The sequence below is a fragment of the Onychomys torridus genome, chromosome 7 (genome assembly GCF_903995425.1).
Source record: "Onychomys torridus chromosome 7, mOncTor1.1, whole genome shotgun sequence".
Taxonomy (NCBI): Eukaryota; Metazoa; Chordata; class Mammalia; order Rodentia; family Cricetidae; genus Onychomys; species Onychomys torridus.
The window spans coordinates 69,210,087-69,229,065 of NC_050449.1; the positions used below are offsets into that span (position 1 = coordinate 69,210,087).

The window sequence follows — 18,979 nt, forward strand, 5'->3', positions numbered from 1 at the left end:
GAAACTTATATTGCTTACAAACTGTGTGGCTGTGGCAGGCTTTTTGTTATCTACTTCTTCTATCTTAAATTAACCCATTTTTATTAATCTATATATTGCCACGTGGCTTGTGGCTTACTGGTGCCTTACATCTCCCTTGTCATGGTGGCAGCTGGCAGCTTCTCTCTCCTCTGCCTTCCACTTCCTAGAATTTTCTTCTCTGCTTGTTCCACCTATACTTCCTGACTGGCTACTGGCCAATCAGTGTTTTATTTTAACCAATCAGAGCAACACATTTGACATACTTGAATATCCCACAGCATATTAGTTGGATTAATATTAAATAATGTTAAGAATATGTGTAACTTTAACAACAAAATGCATTTTTCTGATAATTAATATGGAGTTGGATTGGAGACTTAAGAAATTATTAAGTTTGAATGTATAAAGAGTCTATTCATAGATGAACTTTACTCTGTATTTTCTGGTTGACCTTAAATTCCAGTATACAAGAATCAGATCAACCAAAAATCTGAGACCAATGAGGATCCCTTGGCTCACATTACAATGTAGACTCATTGATAAGATCAATCAATAATAAGGCAATCATGTGAGAGTTTTATTGATTCTGACACCTGCTATATTTTTATTAAACCATTCTGAATTTGGTCTCTAATTATATAAGATATTTTTTAAATATTCATGCAGTGATTCATCTCACTCATAATGTGTAAAAATGACATCAACAGTTGTTAAACATGCCATATGCTGTGTATCCCAGTTTCCATTTCTAAATATAAGGACTGACACAATAAGCGTTCACTCTCAACTTACGACAAATGAAAAGAGTTATAAGTCACAAAACCATATTTTTTGGCATTTTATTTTTCCCCTTTTATTGAAGATAGGTTATTTTCTTATATAATGGATCCTGATTACAGTTCCACCATATCCCTCTCAGTTCCTCCCTATCTTCTCCCCATCCAGGTCCACACCCTTTCTGTCTCTCATTAGAAAAGAATAGGCTTCTACGAGCTAATGACCAAACATGACAAAATGAAATATAATAAGGTAAAACAAAAACCATCACATCAAGACTGGACAAGGCAACCCAACAGAAGGAAAAGAGCCCCAAGAGCAGGCACAAGAATCAGAGACACACTCACTCACACACTCAAGAATCCCATAAAAATACTAAGCTGAAAGCTGTAATACGTACACAGAGGGCCAGGTGAAGACCCACATGGGCCCTGTGCTTGCGGCTTCAGTTTCTATGAGTTCATATGAGCTTTGCTTATTTGATTCATAGGGCCTTGTTTTCCTCGTGTCCTCTAATCCTTCTGGCTCTTATGCTCTTTCTGCCTCTTCTTTCATAGGGTTCCCTGAGTTCTAAGGGGAGGGATGTGATAGAGACAACCCATTGAAAGCTGTGTGATAAAACTATATTTTTAGTAAAAAAACTGTTTCCAATAATTTTAAAGAAAGTTTATAATTATGGGCTGGAGAGATGCCTCAGAGGTTAAGAGCACTGGCTGTTCTTCCAGAGGTCCTGAGTTCAATTCCCAGCAACCACATGATGACTCACAGCCATCTGTAATGAGATCTGGTGCCCTCTCCTGGCATGCAGGCATATAGGGAGGCAGAATGTTGTATATATAATAAATAAATAAATCTCTAAAAAAGTGAAAAAGTAAAAAAGAGAAAGAAAAGAAATTGAAAATATTTATAATAACACATATTACACATTTATCATGGAAGAATTAACAAGTATTTTATGTATAAATAAAGGATGGATTGTAAGAACATAAGACATAGATTATTTGCAAAATATCTTTTAATCTTCTACAACACACCATTTATTCTGTAAATTATTTAGAATTTTATTAATTGCTCTAACATAAAAGAAATACATTCTTTCAATTAGGCCTTTCTTCTCTCCAAATGTAATAAACTCAGAAAGAATCATAATGATTCTACTAGGTTAGCATGTATTTTTAAAATCACAACATAGTGTGCAACTAAAAATAAATACATGACACAAGGATTCTATTTAAGCTATCATTATTTATTTGAGTTTTTCCCCAAAAAGAAAGGGGATAAATACACCATTTGGACTAATGCTGTTTCCTGAGGCATTAGCACAACCAGCTTAAGCAAAGGGGATTGAAAAGCTCTAACAAGCCGGGCGGTGGTGGCGCACACTCGGGAGGCAGAGGCAGGCAGATCTGTGTGAGTTTGAGGCCAGCCTGGTCTACCAAGTGAGTTCCAGGAAAGGCGCAAAGCTACACAGAGAAACCCTGTCTCGAAAAACAAACAAACAAACAAAACAAACAAACAAACAAACAAAACTCTAACAATGTCTGAAGTCAGCCCCTTAAACACCGGAAAGAGCATCCCAAATCCAGACCACACATATCTATAGATATAGATATAGTCACTATGGGACAGAGATTGAAGCAGGGACTGAAGATACAGGAGGAAAGGTGTAGGGCCAGGCAGAAGCACTGTACAGCACCACAGTCTCCGGGTGGGAGACAGAGCAGATGTGTACTCCCACCTGCCGCCGCTGATGGCGTTCGTCTGACTGAAGTAGTAAGTACTCCCAATTCTTAGTCTACTTGTAAATGTTCTTGCAGTATGCACCTTAGGGATTTATTTATCTTCATTTTATATGTATAAGTATTTTGCCTGCATGCATGTGCAACCAAATGTGTGTCTGGTGCCCCTAGAGACCTGAAGAGGGAGGGTGTCAGATCCCCTAGAACTGGAGTTATTACAGATGGTTGTAAGCCGTCTTGACTGCTGAGCCACCCCCCAGCCCATATCCTTACAGTTTTATTCCTTATTGTAGAAAGTATAAAAACAAGTCATTGGTCTCTATTGTCATTTAGGTTCAATAAGGCACGTAGGCTGATACGCCTACAGTTTCCTAAAAGAAATTTGGAAATAAATGGAAAGGAACTGGATTCATCTGCAGTTTGGCCACGCCCAGAAGAGGGAAAACTAGTTTTTCGCTGCCTTTTATTGTAGACCGATGGTTTTCAACCTTCCTAATGCTGCAGCCCTTTAACACAGTTCCTCATGCTGTGGTGATCCCAACCTTAATTTTTTGTTGTTGTTGCTATTTCATAACTGTTGCTTTGTTACTGTTATGAATCATAATGTCAGTATCCAATATGCAGGATGTCTGACATGTGACCCCCAAAGGGATCACGACTCACAGATTGAGAAATGCTGCTATAGATGTTTGATAATTTTATAGAAAAGATGAAACACAGGACAAATATGCAAATGTAGAACAGCGTGGAGTCTCTTCCTCTGAGGCAAGTTCCTTCTCAGGCTGGCACCGTGGTTTTATCCCTTCTTTCCCCCACCATGGTATACAGAGGGAAATTTTAATTCTTTGGGATCTTTTATTTCAGTAATACACTTTCCAAAAGTAGGGTACATGTCAATTTCTTTTTCTTTTCTTTTCTTTTCTTTTTTTTTTTTGGAGCTGAGGATTGAACCCAGGGCCTTGTGCTTGGTAGGCAAGCACCCTACCACTGAACTAAATCCCCAACACCATGTCAATTTCTTTAGAAAATATTTTCCCTGCCAGGGCTGTTACACTGTGAACTTTAGATGTCTGTGAATAGTCACACTTGTCTGTGGCTTTCTTCCATGTGCCAGACGATCCTGAAAACTCAGAGTGTGTGCTTTAAAGACACAGCAGATTGAATTGTAAGTTTGAGCTTGCGTAAACTCCATGAATGTTATCGGGCAGAATTAATAGTTGAAGCAGCAAATTTGAGAATTGTATTTGTTTTCTTATCTAAAAAAAAATCATATATCCTTTAGTTATACAAACTCTGTCTTACACTTACTTCCTTTATTCCCTTAGAGAGTCTGGACACACTTAACATAGTTATTAACTTTTCATTTTTTCAAGACTTCTTTCAGATGGGTGTAAATTTTTTTGGTTGAGTAGAATGTTGCTCTTTTTTTTTTCTAAATGAGTACTTCATATAGAAGTGTGATATAGAAAGTATTATTATGGAAACAGAAGCATACAAACCATAATCAATGTCAGAGTTATAGTACGTGGCTTCACTTGGACACTGTGTATGAGATGACAAGCAGATCATCTCAATTGTAACTAAAGGAGGTAAGAGTGGATTTCAGGCTTGATAAAGAGGGAGAATAAACTTTTACGTCTTATTTTCTCACAGTAGCACAGTGGAGAGGTTTGTGACTCATGACCTTTCCAGTGTCTTGTAACCAAGCACGGGCACAAAGTTAGCGGCTTCTCTGTCACCCACCCACACGATGCTCCCACTCTTTCTTTACAATATCAGCTATTAGAGAAGCTATAGAGCAATTTTTAGAAGAAATTTTCCCAAACTGTTTTCCTGTGTTTGTCAGATAATCACAAATATTCACTGTGGATTAACTGTTATCTTACCAATTTCAAGATGTAAAGTGAAATTGCCTATTCTGGGTGAACTTACTATAAGCTATATCACTTTGAGTAGGTTATAGATGGACTATTTTATTTTAAGAATTTTCAAGGTCATTCAGTGAAATATGATGGAATCATATTGGTGACCTCTAGATGCAGGCAGTTTATAAAAGGATCCAGTTTTTCCACCAGAGAGACTATGAGAGCTAAATGCTAAACATTTACTAAAAGGTGTCTGTAAGAAAGTTGTACCTTTGTCTTGTTCTCAAATACTTTTTACACATTAAAATCACAGTCCCTTATTTACATAAACTTTATTAATCAAGTATGATCTTCCATATTATGCTACATTAATTTTAATATTAGTATTGATATGAGTATTTAACCCATAAGTATGAATACTTGTCTTTAATCTCCAATTAATAATTACCACAAGAAGAAAAGCATTTTCATACATTAGACTACATTTAAAAATAATGAGATGACTGACCTTTAGGGAACCAGCAAATTTCATTGGATTGATATTTCTGGGCAACACGAGAACAACTAAAACGTGTAGCACTTTGGGGTCTGCCTTATAGGAATGAGGTTTCGAGAGATGTCAATTAAACATTATTGCTTTGTGTCTACTAGTATAGAATTTTAGCCTGAGTTTTCTTTAACTCTATGGTAACACAATTTTAAAAATACAGCCACATTGTTATTTTTATTTTCAGTTAACAAAACTTTATTCTACATAAACCAATATTCTGATAATTACCCATTATTGACCATTTACTATTGGTGTAAATCAAGAAACATATCAAGATAGTGCAAATGGAGAAAACAGATAATTCTCTTAAGCATTTTATGCATGTGATAGATAGAAGGCAGCATAATTATAATGCAGGAGGAAAGAGATAACTTAAAAAATTTTTTTTCGAGACAGGGTTTCTCCATGCTTTGGTGCCTGTCCTGGATCTCACTCTGTAGACCAGGCTGGCCTTGAACTCATAGAGATTTGCCTGGTTCTGCCTCCTGAGGGCTGGGATTAAAGGCATGTGCTGTTGCCGCCGCCGCCGCCGCCATCACCACCACCACCATCTGGTGAAATAACTTTTGTGTGAGATCTCATTCTCTCTTTCTCCCTTCCTGTTTCCACCCTTCCCTCTCCTCACCTTCCATCTCTCCCTTTTCTATCTATGTCTTTCCATCTTCTCCTACTTTTGTCTGAAAAATAGCATTTATCTTTATCACAACACTTTGAAAAAGGACCACTCTTCTTGATCACCCTGGGCTCTCTTATTTTCTCTTCTGCCTCCTTAACTCCTAAGGTTTGTTTTAGAGCATGCAAGGGTCAATTATTTTAGAACTGAATAAATAACTTGCACACAGCACCTGTTTTTAGGACAAGCAAGATGAGTGAGGGAAATGAAAAAGAGGAAGGCAGTAGTGGAGAATCAGGGCTTAGGCTGGATCTCTCAGCCCAGCATGGTGTTGCTAGTAGATCCTGGCACAGTTCAGGTGAGTGGAAATAGAGCCATAGAGCAGCAAAGATGGACAGACCTTCTCTGTGATAGGGAGGAAGACAGACACAAGACCACATTATAATCACATCTGAACACAGATTAGGAATAAGAGCTTGATTGTATCTCAAAAACGACCATGCATCATATCCCATTATAGATTCTATTCTATTCTATTCTATTCTATTCTATTCTATTCTATTCTATTATTTATTTATTTATTAGCAGCAGTAACTCTAGTGTATGTTCCTAATTACTACAGCAAATGGTGAAATGACCTCTTCCTATAGAAGGGAAGCAGTACTAAGTTGAGAAAAGTGGCTCACATGTGTAGGGTCAACACTGAGGAGGCTGAACCTGGATCGTCATGGGTTTGGGTTTGCCTGGGTTTCATTGCCAGACAGTGCAGCAGAGCAAAACAGACTCCTGGAACCTTCTCCCAAATCGCACAACCGTGATTCCTTTCTAATACTCCCACTCCTGTGTTATTTACCTATTACATTGATTGAAAAGAGTCAACAAACCCAACTTTGTTCACACACAGATGTGTTTCCAGGATTCTGTTATACCCTGGGAATTGATACAAATCAGAGGGAGAACCTAAATACATAAAGAGAAGCATGACAAAAATGATGACTTGTTGTCCTGTAGAAATGTTGGTTTTGGGACATTTTACACCAAGTCAGAAGTGGTAGTCATTACTCGGTGAAACTATTGTTTCCATATGCAATCCCTGTACTCAGGAGGTTTAGGAAGATCACAAGTTTCAGGCCAGTCTTGTTAAACAACAACAACAACAAGAACAACAAGAACAACAACACAAAACCAAACAAAACAATAACACAACACATTTAGGAGTTATGGTGTGAAGAATATTTAATTAGGCATATAAGACCTAGAGACTTATTCTTTTGCTTTGTAATTAACATTGTAGTATTGAGGAAATTAATATTTTACCTATATTATAGGAAGAAAAGGAAGATGTTACCTTGTTGGATCAGCTAAGGGAGAAGCAAAATTTCAAAACTATTAATTTTGTTAAACCAAACACCAATTTGTTTACTGCTTTAATTGTTTATGATTAATTATTGAGACAATAATACACTATAGCTATTGTCAAATAACGCTGAAGGGTACTCAGTTCTAACGCCCAGCCATTCTCAAATCTTTCCTTCCTTAAGAACTAATCATTTGCGCTTCTAAACTCTTAACAGTTTTAAAACAAAATACTATATAAATATTGGATAATTAATTGAATTTCTTAAGTTTCAAAATTACATTTATCATGAGGATTTAAGAGTATGACAGAGTACAGCAATTATAAAATACGAATAACAACTGACACTGTGCTTTGCAACATTTAAGGAGACAACTAATTCTTGAAGCTACACACCACAGTGGTCCTAAGAAGCTCCAGGGGCTCCTGGAATCTGGAGTTTGTCACACTTCTGGAGTGACTGTCCATTCAAAGAAAACCTGCACATATGCATTCATTGGCCAATAAATAGGTCTTTACAGGGCCAAGTTTATGCTGCTCAGTGGACCAAGGAAGGAATTCTTGAAAAGTCATACAGGTTAGCATTCCCATAGTAGCTCCTTGAAAAGTCATACAGATTAGCATTCCCATAGTAGCTCTCCATTTTCTCTTCTATACTTTTATCATCCGGCCATCCTCTTGGAGAGTGTTGTTTATGTCTTGTAGCTACCCAGGCTATTTGTGCAGCTCATGAGTAGGAGATTAAGACAGACTGCCCAAGGTTGTATCTTTCTAAAACTGCAATAAATTACTAAATAAACTGTTATCTCCTGTCAATTAATTTCATTCCTCACTTATTGCAGACATGAAGATATTTAGATCAGGACATGTTTTTCCAGTTTCCAGCAGTGTTGAAATCACTAAGTAAGGCATTTGAGAATAAATATGTTTATCTCAATACTAAATGTCTTTGGCATGTGTATCTTGAGCATAAGCAGCTTTATAATTATATCAGAATTCTGACAATTTACAACTTTTAAGCTATAGTTTGGTCTGTAGTTTAATCCTGGTACTCAAGAGGCAGAGGCAAGCAGTGCTCTGTGAGTTTAGGCCAACCTGGTCTACATAGTGAGCCCTGTCTCAAAAGAGTGGTGGTGGTGGTGGTGGTGGTGGTGGTGGTGGTGGTGGTGGTGGTGGTGGTGGTGGTGGTGTTTGTAGACATGGCTCAGTAATTCATAGCACTAATTACTCTTGCAGGACTGGGTTTTGTTCCCACACACATGGTGGCTCAAACCATTCATAGCCCTAGTTGCAGGAGATCCAGCCCTTTTTTTGATCTCTTCTGGTACCAGGCATGCTCATGATGTATATACATGCACATAAAACATTCATACACATAAATTAAATCAGTAAATGTAAAAAAATTTAAAGCAATTTTTTTTTTACTATAAATACATTTTACCATGGAATGTGAATTTCTTGATTCAAATTTCATCTCTTGTATGCTTTTATATTACCATGTTTAAATGTTTGGCTTTAAAGCCAAACATAATAAGAAATTATTTGTGTCAGTGTGCTAATGTAGTAAAGATTTCTGTTGCTGTACTCAGATTTGTGATCTGGATTTTAACGCAGATGAAAATGTTTGGAGCATACATAAAGCCTAGAAACAGAGGCAAGTTTAGTCACCCCCTGTGATTCTGACTTGACTGCGTATGTTTTATCACATTTTTGATAGTTTTTTTCTTTTGTGGTGTGTGTGTATGTGTGTGTGTGTGTGTGTGTGTGTGTGTGTGTGTGTGTGTGTATGTGTGTGTATGTGTGCCCAGTAAAACAAATCCTTGGAGTGTTTTAAAGAACATTATTAGTAATCATTAGTTTAAATAAACAATTCTGTGTTGATGGATTTATTGGTAATTCCTCATGCTACCATGTAGAATTGTCTACATAGTCTCATTCATTGGAATACACAACAACATACCATCATATAGCATTTGAGTTTTTCTTTTAAAAATTTGAAACATTCCTGTAATATAAGCAGTAACAGAAGAATGTGTTAAAAAGTTAGAGTCAATATGTGATTATCAGACAAATGCTCCCTGCTGAGCTTTTGACATATGTCCTCAGATACTAACTTTTCTAAAGGCTATAGAAATGGGGAAGCTGACTGATACAATGTGCTTTAAATGTAGTTATGTTTCAATATATCATAGGGAATATCATAAGGAAGCTGACTAATACAATGTGCTTTAAATGTAGTTATATTTTCCCCTACAGTTTCATTCTTGCTTCACACAAAAGAAATAATGTGTACATGTTTGGGGAGTGAAATGGTCTCCACTGGAGGACAGTGTTGTATCCTGTGTTCTCCAATTCCCTTTGACAAATCTGAGTTTGATTTCAATGAACTAAGACCCTTCTGTTGATGGTTTTATTTTATGTGTATAGTCATTAAGAGACTCTTTTGTGTTTGTATTACCATATATTAGTTATACATAGTAATGGATTTCAGCCTGGCATTTTCATACATGTTCATGGTGTATTTTGATTACCCATCCCCTTCCTGAGTCCTTCTCCAGCTTTGACTGGTCTCAGTCTTCCTCCTCACATTCACATCTCTCCTTCTACTTTTCTGTCTTTTTACAAAAGCTTTATTTTATGTTTACTTACGTGTGTGTGTATGTGTCTCTGTGAGAGTTTGTGCATGGGAGTAGTGTCTGCAGACACCAGAAGAGGTGCTGATGCCCTGTTGCTGAAGTTATAGGCAATTGTGAGCCATCCAACATGGTTGTAGGAACTGAACTCTACAAAACCATTAAAACACTCTAAACCACTTTGCCACCCCTCCAGCCTTCTTTCATGTCTTCCCCCATCCCCAATGACTGAGTGACTTTCATTAGGATAGTGGGGCTGCTTATAGGAGCATGTGTAAGAGTTTACACAATCCTGGGTGTTTCACCAGTAGTTACACCAGTGAAGAAAATGTTTCTTCTCTCATCAACCATCATTTTATGTATAAATCCTCAGGGAGTGGTGGGATCCCATGAACCCTCTAGACTCCATGACAGGATTTAACTTCTGTGAGTTCAAGTGTGAAAGCCACTACCAACCAAAGCACACGCCCCAGAAGTCAGTGTTCTCGCCCCCCATCTTTGTTGTGATTTTACACTCTTTCCACACCTTCTTTAATATTTCCTGAGCTTTGGAGGGGATTATAAGATGAAAGAACTCTTTTTCCTCGACAAAATAGGATTATGGATTTCATAGTTATTTGAAGGTTTTGATCCAGAGAAACATACATTATTAAAAATGCTAGAATGGTTGGGGATTTAGCTCAGTGGTAGAGCACTTGCCTAGCAAGCGCAAGGCCCTGGGCTCGATCCTCAGCTCAAAAAAAAAAAAAAAAAAAGAAACACAAAAGAAACACACACAAAAAAAAGAGAAAAAAAGAGTGAGGAAACCACTTGCATTTAGTTGATTCAACAAGCACATTAAGGAGTAAGTAAAAGGAAAACATTTAGAATAATATGACTATAAAAGCTGACAACAGAATAAAAATTTCTGATTTTTGCTTTTGGTTACTTTTTATCCTTTAATTTTCCCAAGCCATTTAACACGGTGGGCTATTATGCATTGTAACCATTAACAATGCCTAATATTTACCAAGTTGTCACAACATGAAAGAGGTAAGACTTTGCCTTGAAGAAGGTTATATTTAAGGAATATTAATTGTATGTATATTTCTGTTTAAAAAAAGACATTGGGAGTTTTGATTTTCAAGAGGATCTTGTGAAGAAGTCAGTGGTACAGAGCAATCCAGCTGGATAGCTACAAGCATTTCAAAATTGAAAGTATTTATGTTTCAAAATATAATTATGATACAAATGTAGTGCTGGGCATCTTTACTTGAACATTTATGCAAGGTTTATAATGATGTCTCAAAATCAGATGTCTGTTACCACCTAGTTTCTTATTTTTGATTTAGAGATATTAATGTTTGCCACTTTCTAGAATTATCTAGGACCTCAAGTTACCTTGTATTTATGGGCATCATTTGGAGCTGAAGTCCATATAAATAAATCTTTTTCCATCATTAGCTTCAATGTCCCATGAAATTTCTATTGCTGTTCTGATCAGAGAATATAAGAATGTGAGTCACTGGACACATTTACAATACAGCTTTATTCTGTGTGGTATACCTAAAACAAATTTTATTAAACTCTAAACGTTTGTCTTCTTGGGGATTACACAGCCTAGCCTCCAGAACGGTAGATGACATGTATAACATGAAAACAAATGATCTACATTTTGGAAATGCATACTTTAGATTGGAGTCTATAAAACTCACATCTCAGCTCTTACGTCCAGGACTATGGTATGAGTTTTGACTTCAATTACAATCACAAAATTATTGTTAAGGAAACCGTGAGAATGGTTGCTATAATTTAGAATGCCGGATAATGGAGACAACATATCTGTGAATGTCCAGTGAGTACATATCACCATGTATGGAACTACTTACATAGGGTCTGGGAGAGGGTTACTTAGATAAATACAGACCTTCTACAGCAAAGCAATACATACTTAGATAAACCAGGACAGATAGAGAATTTAAGTCACAATATACTAATTGACTTCCAGTTTAGCCACCAAATGAGGCCGAAACCAATCTTCATTTTACAGAACTCTTTAGATATTAGAGTTGTTAATTCAAGATTTTTATTCCTGTACTGATAAGATAGGGGAGATCATAGTGTGTAAGTGGAATCAGCAGGTCTGTCATTAGCAACCCTGGACAAAACTTGTTTCACATTACTCTTTGTTCCCCCCATGTTCAAAATGAGAAAGGCAGCTCTATATTATAGGTTTCACAAAGCAGAATATATTAATTTGTTCCATATAAATGCTATTAACTATTGTCAAGGTATGGTATCGTCCACTGATTTAAATTTAAGATGAGAAAATAATAATACAGCTAGCTTAATTTAGTTCTCAAAAAACAATAATTGTGGCAAATTTCACATTCGGAAACACACTTTCAGTGATTAGCTCCCAGGTACCTGGCATATTCTGCCATTTGTCTTGCCATGTTCTCAGGCAGGAGCATGGACCGAAGGAAGATGGGGAAACATCCATAGCAGTCTACAATTGCTCATGGGAAGTAAGACAGAAGAAAGTTAAATTATGAATCCAAATCACTTTCTAAAATGGGCTCATTTGCCTCATTTAGAGAAAGTGCTTTTGTTGTTAGGAATAAAATAGTGATTTTTTTTCCCTGAGACAGGGTTTCTCTGTGTAGCTTTGCTCCTTTTTCCTGGAACTCACTTGGTAGCCCAGGCTGGCCTCGAACTCACAGAGATCCGCCTGCCTCTGCCTCCCGAGTGCTGGGATTAAAGGCGTGCGCCACCACCGCCCGGCAAAATAGTGATATTTAAAAAAAAACAAGCTTCCCCAAATCATGTTAAGTGATGCTGGTGCTAGTCAGATGGCCAAACCCCACCATTCCAGCGAGCTCTGGAGCACAGGAATGGCTTTGTCTCATCCTTGTATTTAGGGATGCTAATCAGAGCCCCCGAGCAGCAGGTGGGCAGATGCCCCTGGGCTTCCTAAATCACCTGCTTCATGGAAAATAAACATGAAATTCTTTCAAAAGACAAAGGCAGGAAATGCTGTGTGTTTTTGTCACGAGTCATTTAAGAGGTGGCTCTCTTCTGGCTTTGGAACTCAAATGTCTCAATGCCTCAGTTCCCCAGTATCATATCTGGATGACCATGATCTCCTTCCATCCATTCTCAACCTTCCTGTATCTTAGACCCTGAAATTCTGAATACTTAAAAATGCATCAGAAGCATGTTGACTGATCTAAAGAGATTTCTGTACCCTATAATTGCTTTTTTTTTTTTTGCAACTAGCCTTTTTCATTAAAAAAAAATTATTGATTTTTTTGTGGGTTTCATATCATGCATTCTGATCCCATTGATCTCCCCATCCCTTTATATCTGCCCTCTGCCCTTGCAACCTCCCCACAAAATGCAATAAAACAAAATATAAAAGAAAAAAAAAAAAAACCTCACTGTGGAGTTGTAGTGGGACACAGTGAGTCTCACAGTATACCCTTTAGTTCATACATCCTACTTACAAGTGTTCATTGCAATGAGTCATTGGTCTGGTTCAAGGCCTCTGGCTTCTGCTACACTATTGATACTGGACCCTCACTGGGACACTTCTTGGATATTCTGTTGCGGCCCTGTGTTGTGGAGAGCCTATAGCTTTGGATCTGCAGGACCAGCCCCTTCATGTGCTCCAGCAGTTCATAGATAGGGTGGATGTTGGGGTAGGCCAACTCATCGCTCTGGTTCTGGTCCTGGGTGGTAGCTGAGTTGGTCAGTCCACCAACTTTCCCTCATCATCACCACCAGGGCGAGTTCTCCAGCACTGCCCTGGCTAGCTCACTGAATTTGCAGGCAGCAGGGGGTGGAAATAGTTCCCTTGCTGTCATGCCCTCAGTCAGGGCTCACCTGCACCCAAACCACCAGGGCCAACTCTACTATGGTGCCCAGGTGTGTGCAGGGTCCACTCTTCTGAGTAAGGGCTGAGGGATGAGGAGGGCATTTTTCCATTGTTCACACCATCATATGGCAGACGAGGGTGGGGCAGGACCATTCTCTGGCTCTCAAACCCTCTGGGCCAGCTCACCCATGCCCCTGCCAACAGGGTCAGCTCTGCTGTGCTCTCCAGGTGAGGTTCAGGGCCTGCTGCAGCCTGTGATGGGCAGGACCAGCTCTTCAGCTCTCACGACCTCAGGGCCAGCTCTCCCACCTGCTATAGGCAGTGAGGGGAATGTGGGGTTGATGAAGGCATCTCTCTTTTGCCTATGGTCTTGCATGGCAGATGAGGGGCTGGGCCAGCTCACCCATGCCCCTGTCAACAGGGTCAGCTCTACTGCTAACACCATTTTTAAAATTTATAAATCTGGCACTTATATGTATTTTTATATTTTTGTACTAAAATTTTATCAGTGACTCAAGTCATTGGGAAAATTTAAATTACTGTTGACAGTAATTATGAAATGCCTAAAATATTGTGTATTATAGCAGTTTTTGTTTTTTCCACAACATAATCCTATATTATTCTAATTAAGATTTTGAAAAATCAATAAACAGAAAAACTTAAGTCCATCAAATAACAGTGATTGTCCCTAAATGAATCCTTTTTTTGTAGCTAACTCATTAGGAAAGCTATGGTAGCCACTAGGAGACTGTGGGAGACAGTACACTAAGTCATATCATGTTGCAATATATTTGAAACTTAGTGTTCTAAATCCCTCAGCATTTTTTACTGTCCTTGGGAGATTTATATTTTTTATTTAATTTGTTAGAAAGATAGCTAAAGAAGGGAGCTAGTCTCCTCTTCAGCCTGAGTGGGAGGAGACAGGGGTCTTTAGATGTTAGTTTACTAGAATAATCATTCATGAAAAAGCCTTAAGGTATAGGAAAATATTTAATTCACAGAAGTAAATGAATAAATAAACAGCCTTCACCTGGGGAAGTCAGCTCAGAAGTGATCCTTCTTTTGGTATCCATTGCAGTCAGGTGGAGGGAGCTACCTTGGTATCCTGTCCCACAGAAGCAACATTGCTTACTGGCTGCTTCACAAAGATGGGAGAAGGATTTTGGATTTTTTTTTTCTTTCTGTGAAGGAAGGATCACCATTAGAGGATATGTATTTAACTTGAAACATTAGACAGTGCCTACATCACAACCCCACCATCAAGGCATTACTTGATGAATGTGAATGCTGTGCTTATGGATCAGCTAAAAATAAATTTGGTTGAAATCAGAAAAAGAACTTGCTTTATGTATTTGTCAACGGAACTGCCACCAATAAGGTCCCATGTTACGGATGCTTTGTCCTCCTCCCTCTTTCCTGTGTAGCTGGCTGACACATCACTGACTTCACTTGGAACTCTGCAGACTTCTGTAACATCTCTTAAATTCCTGTATGAAATCTATGTCCCAGTGCTTGATCCATATTGGCAATCACTTTATAACCTTCATTTTTAAAAACATTTTTGGACAGTCTTTCCATTTAGGATCCAGGAATTGGTATAAAACCAGATGGTTACATTGCATTTGAACTAAAAGGCCTATGGAATGAACTAAAAGGTCTATGGAATTTCCTTTAGCTGGAAACACCTATGAGTCTGTGGTTTCAGTGTTTTCACAGTTTTATCCTGTTTGTCTTCACTTTGAAAGGCAGAGAATTTGTCATGAATTTCCATATTTTATAAAGGGCTAACATTTTCCTTTCTTCATTCCTTTAATTTTTTTTCAGTTGAAAGAGACAAGGACTTTTCTCATCAGAGAAGGCATTACAAAGAGTTTCGGTTTGATCTGACCCAGATTCCACACGGAGAAGCAGTGACAGCGGCCGAATTCCGGATATATAAGGACAAGAGCCACCATCGATTTGAAAATGAAACAATTAAGATTAGCATCTATCAGATCATCAAGGAATACACAAATAGGTATCAACTTTATATTAATTATTTATCCTAACAAAGACTGAATTTTACTTTAGAAGCTATTGACAAACTGTATAATTCACAGTATGCTTTTCTTGGATGAAGGGAGATTCTGAGTCAGGTAGAGGTCCTTTGAAAAGTAAGACTCAGGCAGGAGCTGCTGAGATGACTCAGCAGTTGAGAGCTCTCAGTCTTGTAGAGGACCAAAATTTGCCTCCCAGCACCCATATCAGGTGGTCCACAACCATCCTTATCTCCAGTTCCGGGGAATCTGAACCTCTCTTCTGACCTCCTTTGGCACCTGATACACATATGCCTACAAACACACAGACAGACACATATACATAAATGAAATTTGAAAATACGTCTGAAAAATAAAAAAATTAAAAATTCCTCCTACAGTTTACATATTTTTCTACTATTGACCAATCTGTGTACCAAAACAGTATCACATCTCTCTCTATAGTCTTTCTTTCTTGGGCTTTTGTCTCGTTTTGTAAATTTGCCTTCCAGTCCAGAAAATTTGCATTTTCTATTTATTCTATCTATATAAAAATTTCATATAAATTATTTAAATAATATAGTATTCTTGTACTCAGAGAAGGACTGGCTTGCTAGGTAAGGGGTGGGGTATTATACAATTAGTTATGTGTATTTTGAATAAAGATAGTTCTACTTATATTTATATTAGAACTTGACAAACAACCAGTATATATCCTGAGGAAAGATATTTGAGAACTGTATGAAAACAGATGATAGATGGAAACATTAAATATATGAAAATGTCCCTGACAATTGAATGCAAATGAACCATCAAGTATGAACTATAGAGGGACATGAGGCATGTTTTCTGACCTTTAATCTAACACAGAAACCATGTGGATAACACCTTTCATCAATGATTAGTTATCTTTGATGGACAATTGACCTGTTACAGCAAGATGCTCTTCCTCTGCCAGTAGCTCCCACTCACGAGATCAAATCTTTCTAATGGTGAACCACTATGTCCTTTGGTGAGGCAAATACTTAAGCGTCAGTGTCTTGTTCCTTTTTACCTTGATGTCTCTTTATAGTTCCCTAATATAGTTTTTAGGTTTTTCTTGTTATTCAACTGTAATAGTTTCCCAAAGAACATTCCATTAGTCTCTCACAGTACTCAGTGAAGATAAAAGGCTGAGGTCAAATACCTCCATTAGACAACCTGGAGAAGGTTCAAAATGCAAAACAGAAAGCCTTAGTCAGGCTCATGGTTACAGAGGTTACTGATTTTCTTTTAGCTGGTCTTCTTCAAAATTATTTGTTAATTGAATTTTGGATGTGTAGTAGCACTTATTATTATTCCATGGAACACTAATTAAAATGGGTCATTTTAATAACTTTTACTCTATATGCACTGCTATTTTTAAAGAAAACTAATAAGAAATCAGGAAGATCCATGTCATTTTCTTAACCTTAGTAATTGTTGGCCATGGGTGAATATTTTTGTTTTTTTAAATCTTACTATAGTGCTGATTTTGCTCATTGATTTTCTTTTGTTCTTTTTTGAGATAAGCTCTTGTATATAGTTCAGGCTAGCTTAGAACTTACAGATCTATGTCTCTGCCTATCAAGTGATGGGATTTCAGGTGTGGCTCATAATGTCCGGCCAGTTGTTCTACTTACAAAATTAAGGCACAGGACCTGCATATGTAATGAGTCCTAGAAAACATCTGTTTCGTATTAAGTAATGGTAGTATCCGTTAGAGTCAAGCGAAATTTGAAAATAGTATTTTGAACATTACTTAATATTTCTACAACTATATAATTTTTATCTTATAACTATTTTTCTACAGTGGAAGGAAGAGTATTGTGTTTGTTTTTTATCCTCAGCACTATTAACTTGTTCTGAGTTAATATTGTGACCTTACTATTATTTATGGTGGAGAGCCATGTGTATTTTAATGGACATTAAGTTGTACTTGGTTACTTAATATCTCAAGTCTTATTCAAAAGAATCCTTGATATACCTGGTATTACTCATTGATAATATTTTGATTGACTCTAAATATTGATTTCTTTTATTGACCAAAAGGACAACTTTTATTCAGGTCCTGCTATAGTTTTGAGGTTGAATGTCCCTCGAAGACCCATATGTTAAAAGTGTGATCTTCAGCATGGAACTGTTGAGGGGTGTCCTAGGTATTTAAGAGGTGATGGGGGCTTTACCAGAGATTCTTCTTCAATTGGGGGATGGCCTTGAAGAGGAATGTGGGACTCATGACTGATGAGTAGCTGGTCAGCTGCAGGATCCTACCATGATGTATTTCTTCAGACAAGGTTCCAAAGGTATTTATTGAGCCATTTGATCAGGACTGACTGGACTTGATAAAATTACAAGTCCAAACAACGCTTTTTTAAAATTTATATGTTTATTATTTTAAGTATTTCATTGTAGTAATGGAAAGCTGACCAGTACAAGTCAACTGTTCGTTTTGCTCAGGATATTTTTGCACACACACATAGAGAGAGGGAAGGATAGAGAGAAGCAACTTTGTGTTACATAAATGTTAAGTAGAATTTCCAACCCCTCCTCAGTAAGAAGGACCAACATCAAAATATCAGGATTTAAAAATAAGTCTCTTTTTTCCTAGTGAGAGCTAAGAATTAACTCTCTTATTTTTTCTATTGATTTTTTCATAATAATTTGACTTTCATTCTGTGAGAGAAAAACCAAGTTAAAAATTCCTCATTTCCACATTATATGATCACAGTTAAAACAGAAATAATTGCAATACAAAAGTAATTTTAAAATAAATCTTTGAAATAATTTACTCTTGTTTCACACTCACACACACACACACACACACACACACACACTCACACACATGCTGTTCCTTAAAGAACTAAAATGGAGGTAGGAAAAGAAAATAACATCTCATGTTTTCAAAATGTATGTCATCCCTCGAAGCTTTCATCATCAAACTTGTAACTTTTTTAATGTAGTATTTTCAATAAAACTCAGAAGTAATTGAAATCCTTACGGTCTGCACTTTTTAGTTCAGTGTCTCTAATGGTATGTTTGTATTATCTTATATGGGAGCTCGCTGTCCCTAGGTACTGCTTTCATTGTGTGTGTGTGTGTGTGTGTGTGTGTGTGTGTGTGTGTGTGTGTGTATCCTCGCTATCATTCAGACTGATATTCTGAATGTGCTTCACATTCGAGACCCCAGCTGATCTATTACCCAGCTAGTCTGTGAATCCTCCATCAGCGTGATTACATTACAAAAGCAGACAGAACTGTTATATCATCTGCTTTCCCACTTGTTTACTCTATATAACTTTCAACTCTTTACATTATATATTTCATTCTTACCATCTCTTACACCCATGATTTATGCTTATACATATTTAAATGTGTGCAATTTGAAGACGTGTTCTGATAGGTATCCAAGTCTTTATTTTTCCTGCTCAAGAGGTAACACATTTTTCTATCATTTCATTTATTTTAATCGTTTTATATAAAACCAACAGCTCCAAATTCCATATAGAATGCACTGCTCTTCAGTCACACCTCA

At 37.3% G+C, this 18,979-nt stretch overlaps 1 protein-coding gene across 2 annotated transcripts in view; it reads left to right on the plus strand.

The window, feature by feature from the left end:
* The window catches only part of Bmp5 (bone morphogenetic protein 5), a 124,344-nt gene that overhangs the window by 37,860 nt on the left and 67,505 nt on the right, over positions 1-18,979 (plus strand). For both annotated transcript variants that reach the window (XM_036193844.1, XM_036193845.1), the window contains exon 2: positions 15,236-15,428. In XM_036193844.1, the coding sequence (XP_036049737.1) occupies positions 15,236-15,428 (193 nt within the window). The remainder of the gene's footprint in view (positions 1-15,235; positions 15,429-18,979) is intronic.